Source organism: Aulonocara sp. 'chitande type north' Nkhata Bay, linkage group LG3 (assembly GCF_057382095.1).
Source record: "Aulonocara sp. 'chitande type north' Nkhata Bay isolate Kocher_YH1m ecotype deep benthic linkage group LG3, A_spYH_male_GT1.1, whole genome shotgun sequence".
In the NCBI taxonomy this organism is placed as follows: domain Eukaryota; kingdom Metazoa; phylum Chordata; class Actinopteri; order Cichliformes; family Cichlidae; genus Aulonocara; species Aulonocara sp. 'chitande type north' Nkhata Bay.
The window spans coordinates 20,341,837-20,358,314 of NC_141346.1; the positions used below are offsets into that span (position 1 = coordinate 20,341,837).

The following is a 16,478-nucleotide window of genomic DNA, read 5'->3' on the forward strand; positions in this document are numbered from 1 at the left end:
AAATACTATATTAGGCACAAATTCTATGAAAAGCAGAAATAGTATGATTAAGCATAAATACTACATTTAGTAGAAATACTATGTTTTAGCACAAATCCTATAAAAAGCAGAAATACTGTACTATGATTTAGTAGAAAAACTATAAATAATCAGAAATACTATATTTGGCAGAAATACTATATTTTGCACAAATCTTATAAAATAGCAGAAATAGTATGATTTAGCACAATAGTAATAAGTTAAACAGAAAAATTGGAAAAGCAAAATGGACAGCTGAAAAAATGCTGAACATGCTGAGGGTCCCTCAAATATACTTGTTAAATGAAAAAATCAGCAAAAAAATGCACAGGGAGAGAGAAGTAAGTTTCTAGGTCAGCCTGGGAGCTGCTGAATTTGAATCCACCAATCAGAGAGCCTGTGTACTTTTTCCCGCCAAAACAGGTGCATCTATTTACACACGCAGCACAGAGAGGCACAGGATTATTGCAGCCTATTTCTCATAGTGACGACTCCCCTCAAACAAATGACCATAATTTCCTAACCGTAGGGGCTAGAGCGGTCATTCTTACACCGTTTTGTTCAGAAGAGATGGGGGAATCTTCCAGTGTTGACAATTTATCATTAAAATGTGAATTATTAAAGATATTTGACTTCTAATGCACCATAACTGAGTAGAGCGAAGCAAAAACTGGCTTGACTTGCCCTCAAACAACGCTTTGTAACTCGAAATCTATTTGGAGTATCGATATCATTCTTTCACCGTAAGAGACAGCAGGCTTTGGTGAACAGTCATGGAAATTTTCAGGTCTCTATGGAAATCCAACAAAAAGTTATGCCGAGAGAAAAAAGTGGTTCATTTCCAGAGTTTGAAATCTGAAGAAATCTGAGCGACGGACGAATTTCCTACCCTCAAACAAGTCCAACTCATTTCAGAACGGTAATACGTGAGAAAGAAATTCTTGAATTGTGAGCGTCACGAGTGTCTGAAGATATACCGGGACAAGCCTCATGTCTTAACTTTGCTTCGTTAAGGAGATATGACGATTCGAATATGCCTCTCATTACAGAAATGCAGCGGTGATTTTGAACAAACTCTCCATTCACTTTATATGGAGAGTTTTCCGACATTGTGTTGGTCTGAGGAGATTTGCGAAAGTTCTATGAATACCACAACAATGATAGTGACATTTTCGGAAACCCAGCAAAAATACCTACGTTTTGATGTATAATTTGTGGAAGTTGAGTGAAGATTGAGCAAGTAGCAAGAAGTTGTTCGGACATGAAGAGAAGACTGCAAAACCTTCAGTGGCACACTGGAAGCCAAGTGCATAGCAACCATAACAACGCATGTATTTTGTGAAAAATCACAATTTTGCAACTGAAAACTTTAAGAGGCATAAAGGTAAAACGGTAAAAGATTTGAAAAAGCTGAATCATACCTGAATAGCCCCATAATTTGAGAACATTTTAAAGTTTGAATGGTTGTTCTACGTGAAAATATGAGGAAGTAGTTAAGTTTCAGAAACAAGCAAATTTTAGCAGAATTGCAGAAGTTTCCCATTCATTTCAATGGGACTAATTAAGCTTAATATTTTAAAAAGTATAATAGTGAAAAATACCAAAAGACATAGCAGGAATTAGCAGAAATAGCAGAATATTTTAAAATTTGAACGGTGAAAATTGGCTGAAAATTGTGGAAGTAGTTAAGTGCCAAAAAGTGTGCGGAAGTCCCAAGAGGAACTCAATAGTGTGGATGCTTAAAGCATCCACACAATTAGGGTCCAATGTTTCCAAATTTAGCACAGCTGTGCTGTTTTCATAAACTGATTTATAAATTTGGAATTTCACGAATTCTCGTGTCTGAGGCGGCATGCTCTCCAGAGCAGGAACAAGGCTGAGGAGGAAATGTTCAGTTGCAGACGGATGTGGCCTCTTTAGGGTCTCCAGGATAGCCAGCTCCACCGCCGATGGACCGTCCTGGGACCCTTCCCTCGCCCGCCTTCGAGCTGTCCTCCTCTGTGGGCCTGTAAAACACAGAACAAAACACCACAAAGAAATGAGAAGGCTGCTACTAGATTTTCATTTTCAAAATTGAAGAAAACCAGGATATGAACAGATTGGTTGTAGATATTTAGTAAAGGTGATCACAAGGGGATTCAAGCAAGTAAAAAGCTATCAGTGCTTGATGTTCATACCTGTGGGTGCAGCAGCAGGAGTGGAGGGACCAGGGACTGGGGAGTCAGGAGAAGCAACATGGGAGGACTCTGCTGCATGATTACTTGACTCTATCAAGACAATATTAAATGTTAACAGGTTGAAGACAATAGTCATAGAGAATATTATATTATTATATACTTATTATTATATACAGTGGTCTCTCATTTATTGCAGCACATGAACAGTAGTCACAGTTCTCACAAGTTGATTCTCAAAGTGCAAACCTTTGTCGATTTTAAAACGTATTATGCCGCGCTTTTTCTCCGTCTGCGGCGCCACTTTTGTGCGCCTTTTTCCCTCCCCGGTGCAGGTTTTATATTTCCGAATGAGGGTCATAGTTAAGAGTGTTTTTGTGCTGTTTTTTTCTATTGGACATGATGGATATCAAAACCAAACATGATAAGTTTGGCAAGCGCAGGAGACACGACACGGAGGAGATTTGTCATTTGGGCTGCAGAATGCAATGCTGTACGGTGCAATAAAAACAAAATCAGCGAAAAGGCGAGGCAGTGACGGATGAACAGCGGGACTACTGTATACTGTTTATTAATAAACAAAATATATTCCTGTATGACAACACGCATTAATTAACTGCCTACATTAATTCATTGTAAACATACCTTCTGACTGACACTCCCCTGCTGCCTCTTCGGGCTGTCCCTGGTCCTCGGGGGAGAAGTTCTCCACGGTCCGCACCATATTACCGCTAGTCTCCCGCGGGGTGAGGAAGGGGTCCAGAAACCCCATGACCGCGAAGAACTTCCATCTCCTCCCCGATCCTGCTGCCGACCCACTCCTCTTCTCCTTCTCTGCCCTCTTCTCCTTATTATAGGTGTCCCTGAGGCTCTTCCACTTTCTCCTGCAGATGTCCTCTGAATAAACGCATTATCTGGTTAGCGGAAAGGTATTTGTACAACAGTGGGAAAATCGCGGGACAGTAGGCAGGCTTGCTAGCTTGCTAGCTTTTGCGCGGCTTCATCGGGTCAGTCTGAAAATTAAAAAGAAGAAGGAATGAACTTACCAGGTTGCCCGATCTCCTCACTTATGTGTCTCCAAGCTAGGTCCTTTTTATTCCTGTCTCGGTAAAAATAGTAGCTGGCATCATACAGCTCAGGGTGGTTAGCCACAGCGCTGATTAGCTTTTCCTCCATACTGAATGAAGAATGAAGGGCTTTGGCTGGATCTGCCCCTTTGACCTAGGTCAGAGCCACGTCACCAGGCTCCTGATTGGTTGTCGCGGCGCGATTTGACGCTCGAGTTCAGCTTTTTCCAACTCGAGCGGTAGACGCGAAACGCGCGTATGCACAAAATGCAACACAAAAACTGACGCGCGTGGTTTTATTCGCGCGTCAAACGCGCCAGACGCGCTACACTGACGCGCGTTTCACGCGTTTTGGCGTTTTCGCGACGCAAATCTGCTTCCGAATTTTCGCGGGACCCGCAATCGCGCGTCATCGCGCCTTTCCATTGACTTTACATGTAAACCTGACGCTCTATTCGCGTCCATCGCGTTCGGTGTGAACACACCGTTAGTCTTTGAGGTGTTGAGTTGCAGGTGGTTTGTGTGACTCCACGCGACAAGGTTCCTCACCAGACTTCTCTACTCCTCTTCCTGATCATCCCAGATACACCCCATGATGGCTGTGTCATCTGCAAACTTCTGAATGTGGCATAATTCAGAGTTGTAGCAGAAGTCAGAGGTGTACAGGGTGACCATTGTCAATCAATCTCGTGCCGTGTCTCCAGTACATTACAGAATGTGTCCAGCTTGTCAAGTTTAAATAAATCTTTGATCGCTACCAGTGTGGCTTTGAAGTGCTGTACTGTGTGTTTGTAAGTTTTCTCGCCAACAAACACAACAATGGCGATGAAACATTTTGCACCGTCAAAGTCACCTGCGGGTTTCTTTGGTTTCATTCTATAATACTGGACTTATTTTTCTACAAAGGTTTGAACTTTGAGAGTGTTTAAACAAGAGAGAAAAGTGTGAAAATGTTCATGCCTGTCTGAGAAAAGTGTATAAAGTGTGTTGTGAGGGGTTCTATAGCCTTAAAACATCTATAATAATTGTATAAAAATAAAGTTGGCTACTTCGCAGATTTCACCTATTGCGGGTTAATTTTAGAACATAACTATCCCGATAAACGAGGGACCACTGTACTAAGTAATTTATTGAGAATTTTTCAGAAAAACAATATTTCCCCATTGGATAAGCAGAAGAGAATGGATGAACGGATAATATTTCACCATTTTACTAGGGTGACCAACCGTCCTCTTTTTTGCAGTTGTTGACTTGTAAAAGCCTATCGTTTAAATATGTTAAAGTTTTCTTTAAGCAATTGTATTATTAAAGTTTTTCTTGACTAAGCCAAATCTTCTCTTTTTTGGAAATCAAATGGAAATCAAAATATGGTCACCCTAATTTTACAAGATAAGTTTGCTTTACTTTATGGGGTGCAGCCCATATTATTGAGTCATTTAACCTGGACTGAATTCATGGTATTTTACCAGACAGGAGACACTCCTTTCCTGTACAGCTCTTTTGGTAGTTATGTTTAAACAGTGATTGCGAAAGAAAAAAAATATCCATCCATCCGCTTATCCTTTTCAGGGTCACGGGGGGCGCTGGAGCCTATCCCAGCTGTCATAGGGCGCAAGGCGGGGTACACCCTGGACAGGTCGCCAGTCTGTCGCAGGGCCAACACACAGGGACAGACAACCATTCACTCGCACATTCACACCTAGTGGTAATTTGGATTATCCAATTAACCTATCCCCACAAGCTGCATGTCTTTGGACGGTGGGAGGAAGCCGGAACCCAGAGAGAACCCACGCAAACACGGGGAGAACATGCAAACTCCACACAGAAAGACCCCGGCCTGATGTTGGAATTGAACACAGGACCTTCTTGCTGTGCGGCAACAGTGCTAACCACCGTGCCACCGTGCTGCCTAAGAAAAAAAAATCTTAGAATTTCTTAAACATTTCTTGCATTTTTCAACTGTCTTTTTTTCATCAACAACATGAAGTGCAGGTCTTCAGGGCCAGCTTATGTGATAGGAATTCCGTGGAAAGTGCAGGGTATCAAGCAAGTCCAGGGGATCAATCACTGCTCAATCTCATCATAACAACTTTATTCTCTTAAACATTAGATCTTTAAACCATAGTCTAAGTGGATATATCACCTGAAACTTAGATTTGCTCTAAATCTGACCAGGCCTGCTTCAATTCACAACTGAAAAGTGTCTGTAGTATATTTTTGCCTGTACAGTATAGTTATTTATTTATTATTTTATTTTGTAACAATGGAAAAAAGTATTTACTCCTTTTCTGTTAGCTGACACCCATCCTAGAGTAAATAAGTGCAACAGACAGAAGTGGTACCAGCAAGTACAGACAGATTTACACTTTAAAAGATTGAGAGAAACTGTATTGTGATCTAAGGAGCTTGGAAGGAAAAGCATCTGGACTTCTTTAACCTCCTAGAACCTGGCGTCCACATATGTGAACGTCACATTTTGGGTTGCCTAGACTAAAATATGTAAATCATGTAAATTGACAGAGTGAGTGCACAGAGGGCACCAAATTTTTGCAGAGTTGCCACAGACCTCCAAACTTCATGCGGTCTGCAGATCATGTGGATTTAGTCGTGAACCGTTTACCAAGCAGCGCGACCTGATTTCTGCTTGTCTAGTCTGCCATCTGGTGGAAAAAGGCGGTAAGTGCACGTATGACCGCCTGGGTCCACTTTTTTTCTTCTTTGTTTCTGTCTCAAATAAGCAGCTGCTACAAAGAAACCCCCGAACTGCCTCGCTTCTGTGTTTTATCCATGCCGGCTCCCTTACAGTCTGCCGGGCTTTGAGAAACACGCGCTTTATGTACGTCCGTTACTTGGCTAGCCGAAGCTGTTAGCTTCCTCAGCAGCTACAACAGACTGCGACGTTTACGGTAGAGGGTGTTTGTACTAGCAACCTCGGACGCTGACTTCAGCATTTAGATAAAAAAAAAAGAAGACGATGACGAAGCGGCGACCGCGTTAAACAGCTAACTAGCTTGAGCCCGCTGGTGAAGTGCGGTTATAAAACAAAGGGATTAGCAATGCTGGCCTCGGAGCTGTAGCAACACCTAATAACGGTCGCAGCTAACAGTTTTTACAGTAAACAAATGCTATGACGAAAAGCATTGCATAGAAGTACTAGTATTGTGTTAATCACAGGATAAGTTGCTCTACTTTCCCCTCTGCTGATGTGAGTGTTGGTGGTATAGTGGTTAGCATAGCTGCCTTCCAAGCAATTGAGCCGGGTTCAATTCCCGGCCAACGCAAAGTCATTTCTTCACTAAAGTGGCAACTTTAGATTCTACTGTTAACAATTGCATATTTAGAAACGTGCTCACCCCAACGGTTTTCATTTGGTGTCTGAAAACTAGCGTCTGAAAACTTTTTGTGGTATGAAAACTAAAGTCATTTAAACACACTGTTAGAATTTAAAGCTACCCGGATTTTCAGGCACTAATGCAGGCACAATCAGCTGTCTATGTCCTGTTAATGGGGACTTTGGCACGACTGTCCTATCCTCTCTTGCTTGCCGTGATCAAATTCAGTGAGTGTTCATACCAACGGGACAGGAATTTTATTCTACAAACTTAAACATGAAGAGGAACTCATGACACTAAATACAAAATATATTTAAAAAATATATAACTTGTCTCTTATGTTGTTCCTGCAGCTGCTGAATGAGCTCTGTTAGTACATGCCGACATGGGGAGGTATTTCCACAGCGAGGTGGACATTAAGAGCCCGTGGCATCAGGTGCTGGCTGCCTTCTGGCAGCGCTACCCAAACCCATACAGGTAATTAATCAGAATCAGAATCAGAAAGGGTTTTATTGCCAAATGTTGAGCAGGTTTACAACATTAGGAAATTGCTGCGGTGCTTCAGTGCAAACATACTGTCATAAATTGCGCTTAAATAGACATGAAAAAGTAAAAGTAAGAATAAGAATTAAAAGTGCTACGTAGAAAGATATATGCATGAGATATACATGAGCTATATACATGAGAATAAGAATTAAAAGTGCTACGTAGAAAGAGTGCAGGTGGTGATCAGTGCCAAACATGGAATGATGCAGTGAACACAGCGTAGGGTCATGTGTTAGTGGTGGGAACAGTCGTACGTTTATTGTTCATGTGTCCAACAGCAGAGGGGAAGAAACTGTTCTTATGGCGAGAGGTTCTGGTGCGAATGGACCGGAGCCTCCTGCCTGAGGGGAGCAGGTCAAACAGACTGTGTCCAGGGTGAGAAGGGTCAGCTGAGATCCGAGCTGCACGCCGCAGTGTCCTGGAGGTGTACAGGTCCTGCAAAGATGGGAGTCTGCAGCCAATCACCTTCTCAGCAGAGCGCACAACACGCTGCAGTCTCTGTTTGTCCCTGATAGTGGCTCCAGCGTACCACACGGTGATGGAGGAGGTGAGGATGGACTCGATGATTGCGGTGTAGAATTGCATCATCGTCCGTGTTGGCAGGTTGAATTTCTTCAGCTGCCTCAGGAAGTACATCCTCTGCTGGGCTTTCTTGATGACGGAGGTGATGGTGGGCTCTCACTTCAGGTCCTGGGTAATGGTGGTACCCAGGAAGCGGAATGAGTCCATGAATGATTGTTTCAGTGAATATGCAAAGTCATTTCTCATCAATGAATCTGATATTTTTCCCTTATAAAACAGTGAAAAATGTCACCTTATTATCTAGTACAATAAAAGAAAAAAAAACACATTAGTCCATTTTCTCCAGACAATGGACAAAGTGGACCAAACTGTCGTGCTTTTATCTTGACTGCATCAACCCTGGGTGTTGTTTGGAGAACTTCAGTTTTTTAAACAATAAAAGACATTTTAAAAAAACAGAATGTGTGAGTGTTCTCAAAAAAAATAGATCTGTTTTGGTGTACCAGCACCCATGTACTCACGGAAGATGTCCTATACCGCGAGGTCACCTCCAGCAACCACCTGCTGTCCAGGCGACTGCTGACGAAGACCAACCGCCTGCCGGGCTGGGCGGAGCGGGTCTTCCCCATGCACATGGCTCGGGCGGTCTACGTCCTGGAAGATTCTATCGTGGACCCTCAGGCCCACACGCTCATCACCAAGACCTGGAACCTGAACCACAACACGCTGATGGTGAGATGCGCTCTGATTAGATCACTGTGGTTAATTAACCCCCCCACCCCCACCCCATGACAGATAGGATAGAGTTCAGATTGATGGTCTTATTGTCATCAAGCGATTTCTCCCACTTTGAATGGGGCAGTTTGCAGTTTGAGATAACCAATCAGAAAATGGCCACGAGCTGTGAATAGCATGAAAGCATGAGATCATGGTCATAGATGTAATAGAGCAGACCTTCCCAAAGTGTGGAGCCATTGCAGGGGGGGCGCGGTATGAAAAGGGAGGGAGAGAGAAAACAAAACTCTTGGACACTGCTAGCACAGGGCGCCCACAGAAATGCAAAGCAGGAGATGAAGCATCGCTGAATATGTTTCCAAACCAACTTCATTCTAAGCCAAAGACTAGAAAATCTGGCGAAGCATATCTGCCCTTTGGTTTCACCTGCACAAGTGCCAAGTGCACAAGTCTCCCCTGCAGGATTGGTTTTCCCTGCGTTGGGAGCAGCACTGTGCTCTCCCTATCACGGACAAACAGTATCCCACAGTTGTTTATGTTTTTAAACCCATTTTGCACAGAGAGGCATTTTTTGAAAAATGCATTGATAGCAATGTTGAATATTATTACACATACAGTAAAATAATCACACCGTGACGCCTCTGCCTTTCTAAATGGAGGGACAGTAACTGCGTTTGTATATGTTAGTGTGTAAAACCTGTAGACAGTAAGATTAACAGTATTTTGTCTCTATCTGCCATTCTGCAATTCATCTCATGTAAACAATAACGTGCGCACAGCGTGACGTGAAAAAAGGCACATACCTTTGACGTTGCGTGACGAACTCTGTATTCCTCGTCCACACGTAAACGGAAAAAAATGAGTTTTTAAAAAAATCTCCGTTTTCGGTGATTCGGAATGCTGTTTATGTGTCAACGAAACAGCTGCGTTTTCAAAAATACCCGTGTAGGTGTGGACGTAGTGTAATAGTTTACTTTCTTACTGCCTGTAATTTATTGCAAGTTACTTGTATTTGCTTAACCCTCCTGCCATCCTTTAAAAAACTCACACCCATCACCCTAGGGACCATTCTCAGCCACGCCATAAAAAGACCATATATCCATATTTTATTCCACTTTAAATTAGCCAACCTTGTAAAACTACTTCTCCCTGAAATATTCATGTAAAGTTTTAATTATATTTTCGTTGTTTTAACCCTTCAAATCCCAGTGTTATTACATGAGCGCCCTGTGTTATAAGCCCCAAAAACCAAAAAACGAAACTAAATATTTCCACAAAAAACCAGTTGAAGTAATATGTGATTGTCATTATAAGTAGGCCTTTAGATGGACCAAAGATTGGCACCAACATACATTTTGACCTGCCATTATTTTTTTTGCATTTTTTTTGCAATTTAAAAATTAAAACTTCAAGGCCCTGAGTCTTCATTGACATCCAAGAAAAGAAGAAAAAATAAAATCATATGATGATAATTTGGGGTTGAAAAATAGCGTTTATAATGGAAGTCAATGGGCAGAAAATGGTCCCCAGGGTGATGGGTGTGGGGATTTCTGCTGCTCAGCCATTTTAGGCTGATTTAAGGAATTCACACTGGAATATTAACATTGACAGGTAAAAACTATCCTGTGGCAAGTTTGGTTATATTCCACTGAACACAGTGGAAATGGCAGCCATTTAACACATAGCAGTGGCACAAAAAGGTCCCAAGAAGGCAGGAAGGTTAATTGTTTACTAAATGTTTGAGGTGTGAAAGAAACCACAATGGAGCAAAATATGGGCGTGTGTGGTTGGAGGATGTGTTTGTGCGTGTGTGTGCGTGTTGTAAAACAAAGGCAGCAAAAAAAGTTTGGGAACCACTGTAATAGAGGAACCAGCTGACATGGTTTGAGCACCTGAATAGGAGATCTCCTGCACATCTAGACTTTGATGGACTAGGTCAGGGGTTTTGGGCATGTCCAGCTGTGAGGAGACCTGTGACAGAAACAGGACTGGACTGGGAATGCCTTGCTGGAAAGGCTGGAGATAGTTGCCTAAATGAGGCCATTCTCTCCACTTTTGCTCATCTCAGAAAGGACAAGAAAATGGATGAATTTGCGGATTTAAAGAACTGCACTGGACACAGGTATAAATGCTTTTTGACTGGAAAACTACAAGGCCTCTTACAGTCTGGTTGGTTTTAACATTTTCAGTATTTAACTAAGTTCAAATCAAATCACTTTTATTGTCACATCACATGTGCAGGTACATTGGTACAGCACATGTGAGTGAAATTCTTGTGTGCGAGCTTCATAAGCAACAGAGTTGTGCAAAATACAATAATGTAAACAGGCAAAATACAAGAATGGCTGATCTGAAACTAATAAATATATGTACAATATATAATAGTATATGCATTTCTGGATGTGTATACTAAATATTTTTCTACGTGTGTGTGTGTGTACACATATTTTACAAATTAAATAGAGTAAACAATAAATAAAATATATAAAAATATACAGAGTTGAGACATGTGCAAAACAGTGGCATTGCTGTACAGTATGTAGTGCATAATGTTGAAGTTCCAGTAGTGGAGGTGAGGTGTCTATGAAGTGTTCAGCAGTCTGATGGCCTGATGGAAGAAGCTGTCTCTCAGTCTGCTGGTACGGGACCGGATGCTGCAGAACCTCCTTCCTGATGGAAGTAGTCTGAACAGTTTATGGCTGGGGTGACTGGAGTCCTTGATGATCCTCCCCGCTTTCCTCAGGCAGCGCTTCCTGTAGATGTCTTGGAGGGAGGGAAGCTCACCTCCAATTATCCGTTCAGAGCACCGCACTACTCGCTGGAGAGCTTTGCAGTTGTAGGCGGTGCTGTTGCCATACCAGGTGGTGATGCATCCAGTGAGGATGCTCTCAATGGCACAGTGATAGAAGGTCCTGAGGATGCGGGGGCTCATGCCGAATCTTTTCAGTCTCCTGAGAAAGAAGAGGCGCTGCTGCGCCTTCTTCACTGTTTTGTTTGTGTGTACTGACCACGTAAGATCCTCAGCCAGATGTACACCAAGGAACCGGAAGCTGCTCACTCTCTCCACAGCAGCGCCGTTGATGGTGATGGGGGTGTGTACTTCTCTGCACCTCCGGAAGTCCACTATCAACTCCTTTGTCTTTGCGACGTTGAGGGTGAGATGGTTGTCTTGACACCAGTGGTCAGGGCGCTGACCTCCTCCCTGTAAGCCATCTCATCACCATTGGTGATAAGAACCACCACTGTAGTGTCGTCCGCAAACTTCACAATGATGTTGGAGCTGTTAGTGGCTGTGCAGTCGTAGGTGTAGAGTGAGTACAGGAGAGGGCTCAGTACACACCCCTGTGGAGCACCAGTGTTCAGTGTGATGGGGGATGAGGTGATGCTGCCCAGTCTGACCACTTGGCGTCTGTCAGACAGGAAGCTAAGGATCCAGCTGCAGAGGGAGCTGCTCAGTCCTAGATCCTGCAGTTTCCTGTCCAGCTTCGAGGGAACGATGGTATTGAATGCTGAGCTGTAATCTACAAACAGCATTCTCACATACGTGTCTCTCTTCTCCAGGTGTGACAGGGCAGTATGTAGTGTCAGGGCTATGGCATCATCAGTGGACCTGTTGTGGCAGTATGCGAACTGTAGAGGGTCCAGTGAGTCGGGTAGTGCAGAGCAGATGAAGTCCCTGACCAGCTTCTCGAAGCATTTGCTTACGATGGGGGTCAGGGCTACAGGTCGCCAGTCGTTCAATGAGGAGATGGTGGAGGATTTGGGTACAGGGACGATGGTGGCCATTTTGAAGCAGGCTGGGACTACAGACAGAGAGAGGGAAAGGTTGAAGATGTGCGTGAACACTCCAGCCAGCTGAGCCGCGCATGACTTGAGGACGCGGCCGGGAATCTCGTCCGGACCTGTAGCTTTGCGTGCGTTCACCTTCCTGAAGCACTTCCGCACATCCTCCTCAGACACAGTGTGCGCACTGACGTCATCCGCGGTGCGCACCCTGTCCGGTCTCATGGTGTTCGCTGTGTCGAATCTAGCGTAGAATACGTTTAGATCCTCACACAGAGAGGCCGTGGTCTGCGGTGTGCTGGGTTTCCCTCTAAAGTCTGCGATCGTGTTTAGTCCCTGCCACATACTCCGAGGGTTGTCAAACTGTTGCTCCACCCTGTCCCTGTACTCACGTTTGGCTGCTTTGATCGTCTTCCGGAGTTGGTAATGTGCGTGTTTGTAGTCCGATGTGTTCGCGGAGGCAAAGGCGGTGCTCCGTGCCGCGCGAACATCTCCGTTAATCCAGGGTTTTTGATTTGGGATGGATTTAACTGTTCTGGATGGGACGACATCTTCCACGCATTTCCTGATAAATCCACAGACTGAGTCTGTGTACTCATCAATGTCCCTAGCAGCCACGTGAAACATTTCCCAGTCCGCGTGATCAAAACAGTCCCGCAGCGTAGACTCCGATTGGTCCGTCCAACAGTGCACCGCCCTCCGGGTTGAATATAATACTTTTTCCTGTGCTTGAACAGTTTGTGTTTGGAGTAAAAACGGGCTTTTTTGTACATTTTCTACCGTCTCTGCCTCTAAGACTGTTGTGGAGCGGTGTCTGTTTGAAGAGAACCATGGTCGGCCATCTTGGACCAAATTGAGGAGGGAGGCCTGGATCTCCACAGCTGTATATGGACTGGGTCGACCCATACAGGTATACACAAACATACAAATGTTTCAGTCCTAGGGAAAATTGGCCACCAAAACCCAAACTCAACCTACTATCACTTAAAGTATAAAGAACACACCAGCTTCTCTTAGTGTATTTCTGATAGAGATTGACAGACCACGTGACCTTCGTGCATTGCTTTGTGGGTACCCGTGGCAACAAAATCAAAACACTGCATCAAGCGCTAGTATTTCCAGCACCGGTAATCATTAATTCTGTGGTTTTAATCCCTAATTGCATTTTATTTACCCCAAAAACAGTTATGTACAAAACGACGGACAACACGGCAGGTCCGTACAAAGACAGACTTGATGAAAAGGCAAAAAAAAAGGACAAGGAAAAAATCAAAGGATTGAAAGGGTCAGACCCATACGAGCATACAGAGTGGAGTAAGGACGTTAGCGTGCTGCCCAACTTTCATCACGGACATATTTATTATTGTATGGTCCTAAGTGTGAGTGTATGCACTTCACGTTTATTAACTTCAGATCCCTGCAACAAGCCCAGGTCCAGTTTACTTTTGGTGATTTGGACTATTCCATTTCACAGCTGTTGTTACATTTTTTTCCCCTTTTTCTTCTGTACAGGCCAACGAAATCTGTTTGTAGTTTCAGGTTGTAGTATTACACAACATTTTCAGATCTAATAGAAAAAAAATAAGTGTTTCATAATTCATTCAATTTATTGTCTTTCTTTATAACTGGCATTATTGTTTCATTCTATTATAGAATCTTACAAGAAAGAGGCAAAATTGTATTCCATTATGCTTTATTAGCTGCTTCAATAAAAAACAAATCAACAATGCAAAAAACAACAACAAAAAAACAACAACAACAACATTGGAAACCAGCATAGTAGAAAACAGTTATTCATCACTTGATTGCTTGAAAACAACACTTGGGCACATATATGCGGGATTTTCGTGGCTGTTTTGATCTCGCTCTCTCTTAACCGATCAAATCTGGCTGTGGTAGCAGCTTTAAACTCAGTATGATCCAGGTTGATAGAGGGTGCTCAGTCTGGATCACATTCCAGCATTTTGCATTGGTTTTCCTACAAAACATAACAAACATTAGCCCGCAAAGCCACAGTGAACAAAGCAGCATAGCGCAATGAATTCTATTCAAATCAATATAAGACTTACTTGTAACCTACATCACCAATTATGTTATGATAAATTACGTAATAACTACAACAGAAGACTTACTGTTGTGGAAATGCTTGGAGCAGACTAACATGTGAGCTGGAGTGTTCTGAAACGTTATATTTGGTCTTCAAATTGCTCCAATCCAGGCCATACGTCAGCTCTTGTTACTTCGGAAACATGGCTTGAACAATTTCTCTTCCATGACGTAATCCCATAAACAATCTCTTTACCCGTCGGCTTCCCGTGGCTGTCATGCGACCAGCTATTGCAGTTAATAATACAACAGCTTCTCGCCATTTTTTGTGTTTCTTTTTATCCCTGTGTGACTGTTTTCATGTGAAAGCATGCGTGCGCTAGTACCTCTTGCCACGAATTCCCAGAATCCTTTGTGGTTTTACCCCAGAATGACATCACATTTTCAATCTCTATAAAAGATCCCCAGTAATGGCTGGAGGTGTGGTCAACACGAACTTGATAACGGCTGCTTAGTTTGCCTTAATGTTCTGCATGTTTGCGATTATAATTTTATTCCATTATTTTTGCAGTTGGGTTGTTATGCTTGTTACATAGCTTCATGTTGGCTTAGCTAATATCTCGGTTACTCCTTGGCAATGCAGGTCATAAATAAAACCCCTGACTAGTTAGCGAGTTGTTGCTGGGGAAATTCGTTGCAAAGAGGGTGCTGCACCAAAATTCTGTCTGCGATTGGTTTGGTCTCTTATCAGATTGTCCATTGTCGCCCATAGTTTGCATGGAAGATGCTGACTTGTCTGCAAACACTCAGAACATTGTGAAGTAATACCTCCTGGCTCTCAAGCCAAGCCAAGATACCAATACCAACTATGTGACACTTCGTCAGTATCTATATACAGCTAACGTATGGTGCGGGTATTTATCTTTGACTAATTCTTTGTCTTTCTCCGCCAGGAATTCGGTCTCGCCAGGTTTAAAAGTAACCAAGCTAAAGCCATGAGAGGGCTGGAGTACTCTCTCTCCAAGCTACAGAGTAAATCACAAATACATGCACACACAAATCTGTATTTCACCTCTGAGGGCTTCACCAAAACCTGAAGCTTAATTACCACAAGCTATGTGTTTTTGTACAAAAGTCCTGAAACTGTAAAAAGAAATCCAGTTAAAACCAAGAAAACAAACGTCAGCCTATCACAAAACCGCTGTTTTTTTCTTTCTTAAAAAGGGAAATCATCATTTAAAAACTATGGTTTTTATTTTCTCTGATCATCTTTGTCTAATTTAACTTTTAGAGCATTTCATTAAACGTTGGTCTCAATCTAGTATCAGATTGAGACCAACATTTACTGTATTGCACACCTTTGGTGGTGGCTTAGAGTGATGTCAAATTTTTCATTGATTTTTAGATTTGGTCACAGGATTCACATTTTTTTTTTATTTATTAAAATATGAATAACAAATGTCATATGAGTCTTCTCTTTTGACTTTTTTATGTAGATGTAGTTTAGATCAGCCTGATTTTCGGTCATTAGAACTTAAACCTTAGATTGCATATAAAAGACGACGGTACACTCCGGGTATGAGAACTGTGCATTTTCTTTTCTTGTTTTAAACCTTAAACCTATTTTCAGCTCCATTATGCTCATATTCAGTTTATTTTTCACTTCAGGGCTCAGATCAGTGTGACAGTTCCTCATTTTCTACTTTTATTTATCCACAGCTAGTGACCAGGGAGAGTCATCAGAGAAGCAAAAGCCCCTCCCACCACAAGCCACGCCGACCCCCAACCAGAAACCCAAACAGTTTGTCTGAACCTCAGTAGGAACAACAAGCCCACAATACAGATTGACAGACCACGTGACTTTTGCGCATTGCATGCCGGGAACTCGTGGCAAAACAATCCAAGTACCGCATCAAATGCAAGTATTTGCAGCACTGCAAAACGTTCATTCTCCGGTTCCAATACCTTCTTGCTTTTTCTTTGCCCCCCAAAAAAGGTATGTACAAAACGAAGGATAACAATGCTGGTCTGTACAAAGACAGACTCGACGAAAAGGCAAAGAAAAGATACGTGGAAAAAAATCAAAGGAGTGAAAGGGTTAGACCCTTATGAGCACACAGAGTGGACAAAAGACGTTAGCGTGCTGCCCAACTTTCACCACCACCAGTGCATACATTCATGAAGTTTAGTAACTTCAGGTCACTGCAACAAGCCCAGGTACAGTTTACCGACGGATGGGTACAGGACCTTGAAAT

At 42.8% G+C, this 16,478-nt stretch overlaps 2 protein-coding genes and 1 non-coding gene across 3 annotated transcripts; 2 read left to right on the plus strand and 1 right to left on the minus strand.

Moving 5' to 3' along the window:
- Window positions 1–1,659: 1,659 nt before the first annotated feature.
- On the minus strand, window positions 1,660–3,488 carry LOC147334442 (uncharacterized). The gene is made up of 4 exons (XM_086287338.1): window positions 3,239–3,488; window positions 2,838–3,089; window positions 2,196–2,285; window positions 1,660–2,024 (listed from the first exon to the last, which is right to left on the minus strand). Exons 1-4 carry the CDS (start codon window positions 3,366–3,368, stop codon window positions 1,660–1,662), a joined length of 837 nt encoding a protein of 278 aa, XP_086143464.1. The 5' UTR covers window positions 3,369–3,488.
- A 2,980-nt stretch (window positions 3,489–6,468) lies between these two features.
- trnag-ucc (transfer RNA glycine (anticodon UCC)) lies at window positions 6,469–6,540 on the plus strand. Its single transcript has one exon. It is a non-coding gene; the product is annotated as a tRNA-Gly (tRNA).
- A 420-nt stretch (window positions 6,541–6,960) lies between these two features.
- On the plus strand, window positions 6,961–16,231 carry LOC147334444 (PRELI domain-containing protein 1, mitochondrial-like). Its single transcript, XM_086287339.1, has 5 exons — window positions 6,961–7,068; window positions 8,166–8,391; window positions 12,974–13,087; window positions 15,177–15,255; window positions 15,943–16,231. The coding sequence occupies exons 1-5, from the start codon at window positions 6,977–6,979 to the stop codon at window positions 16,032–16,034; spliced, it is 603 nt and encodes a 200-aa protein (XP_086143465.1). The 5' UTR covers window positions 6,961–6,976; the 3' UTR covers window positions 16,035–16,231.
- Window positions 16,232–16,478: the final 247 nt, after the last annotated feature.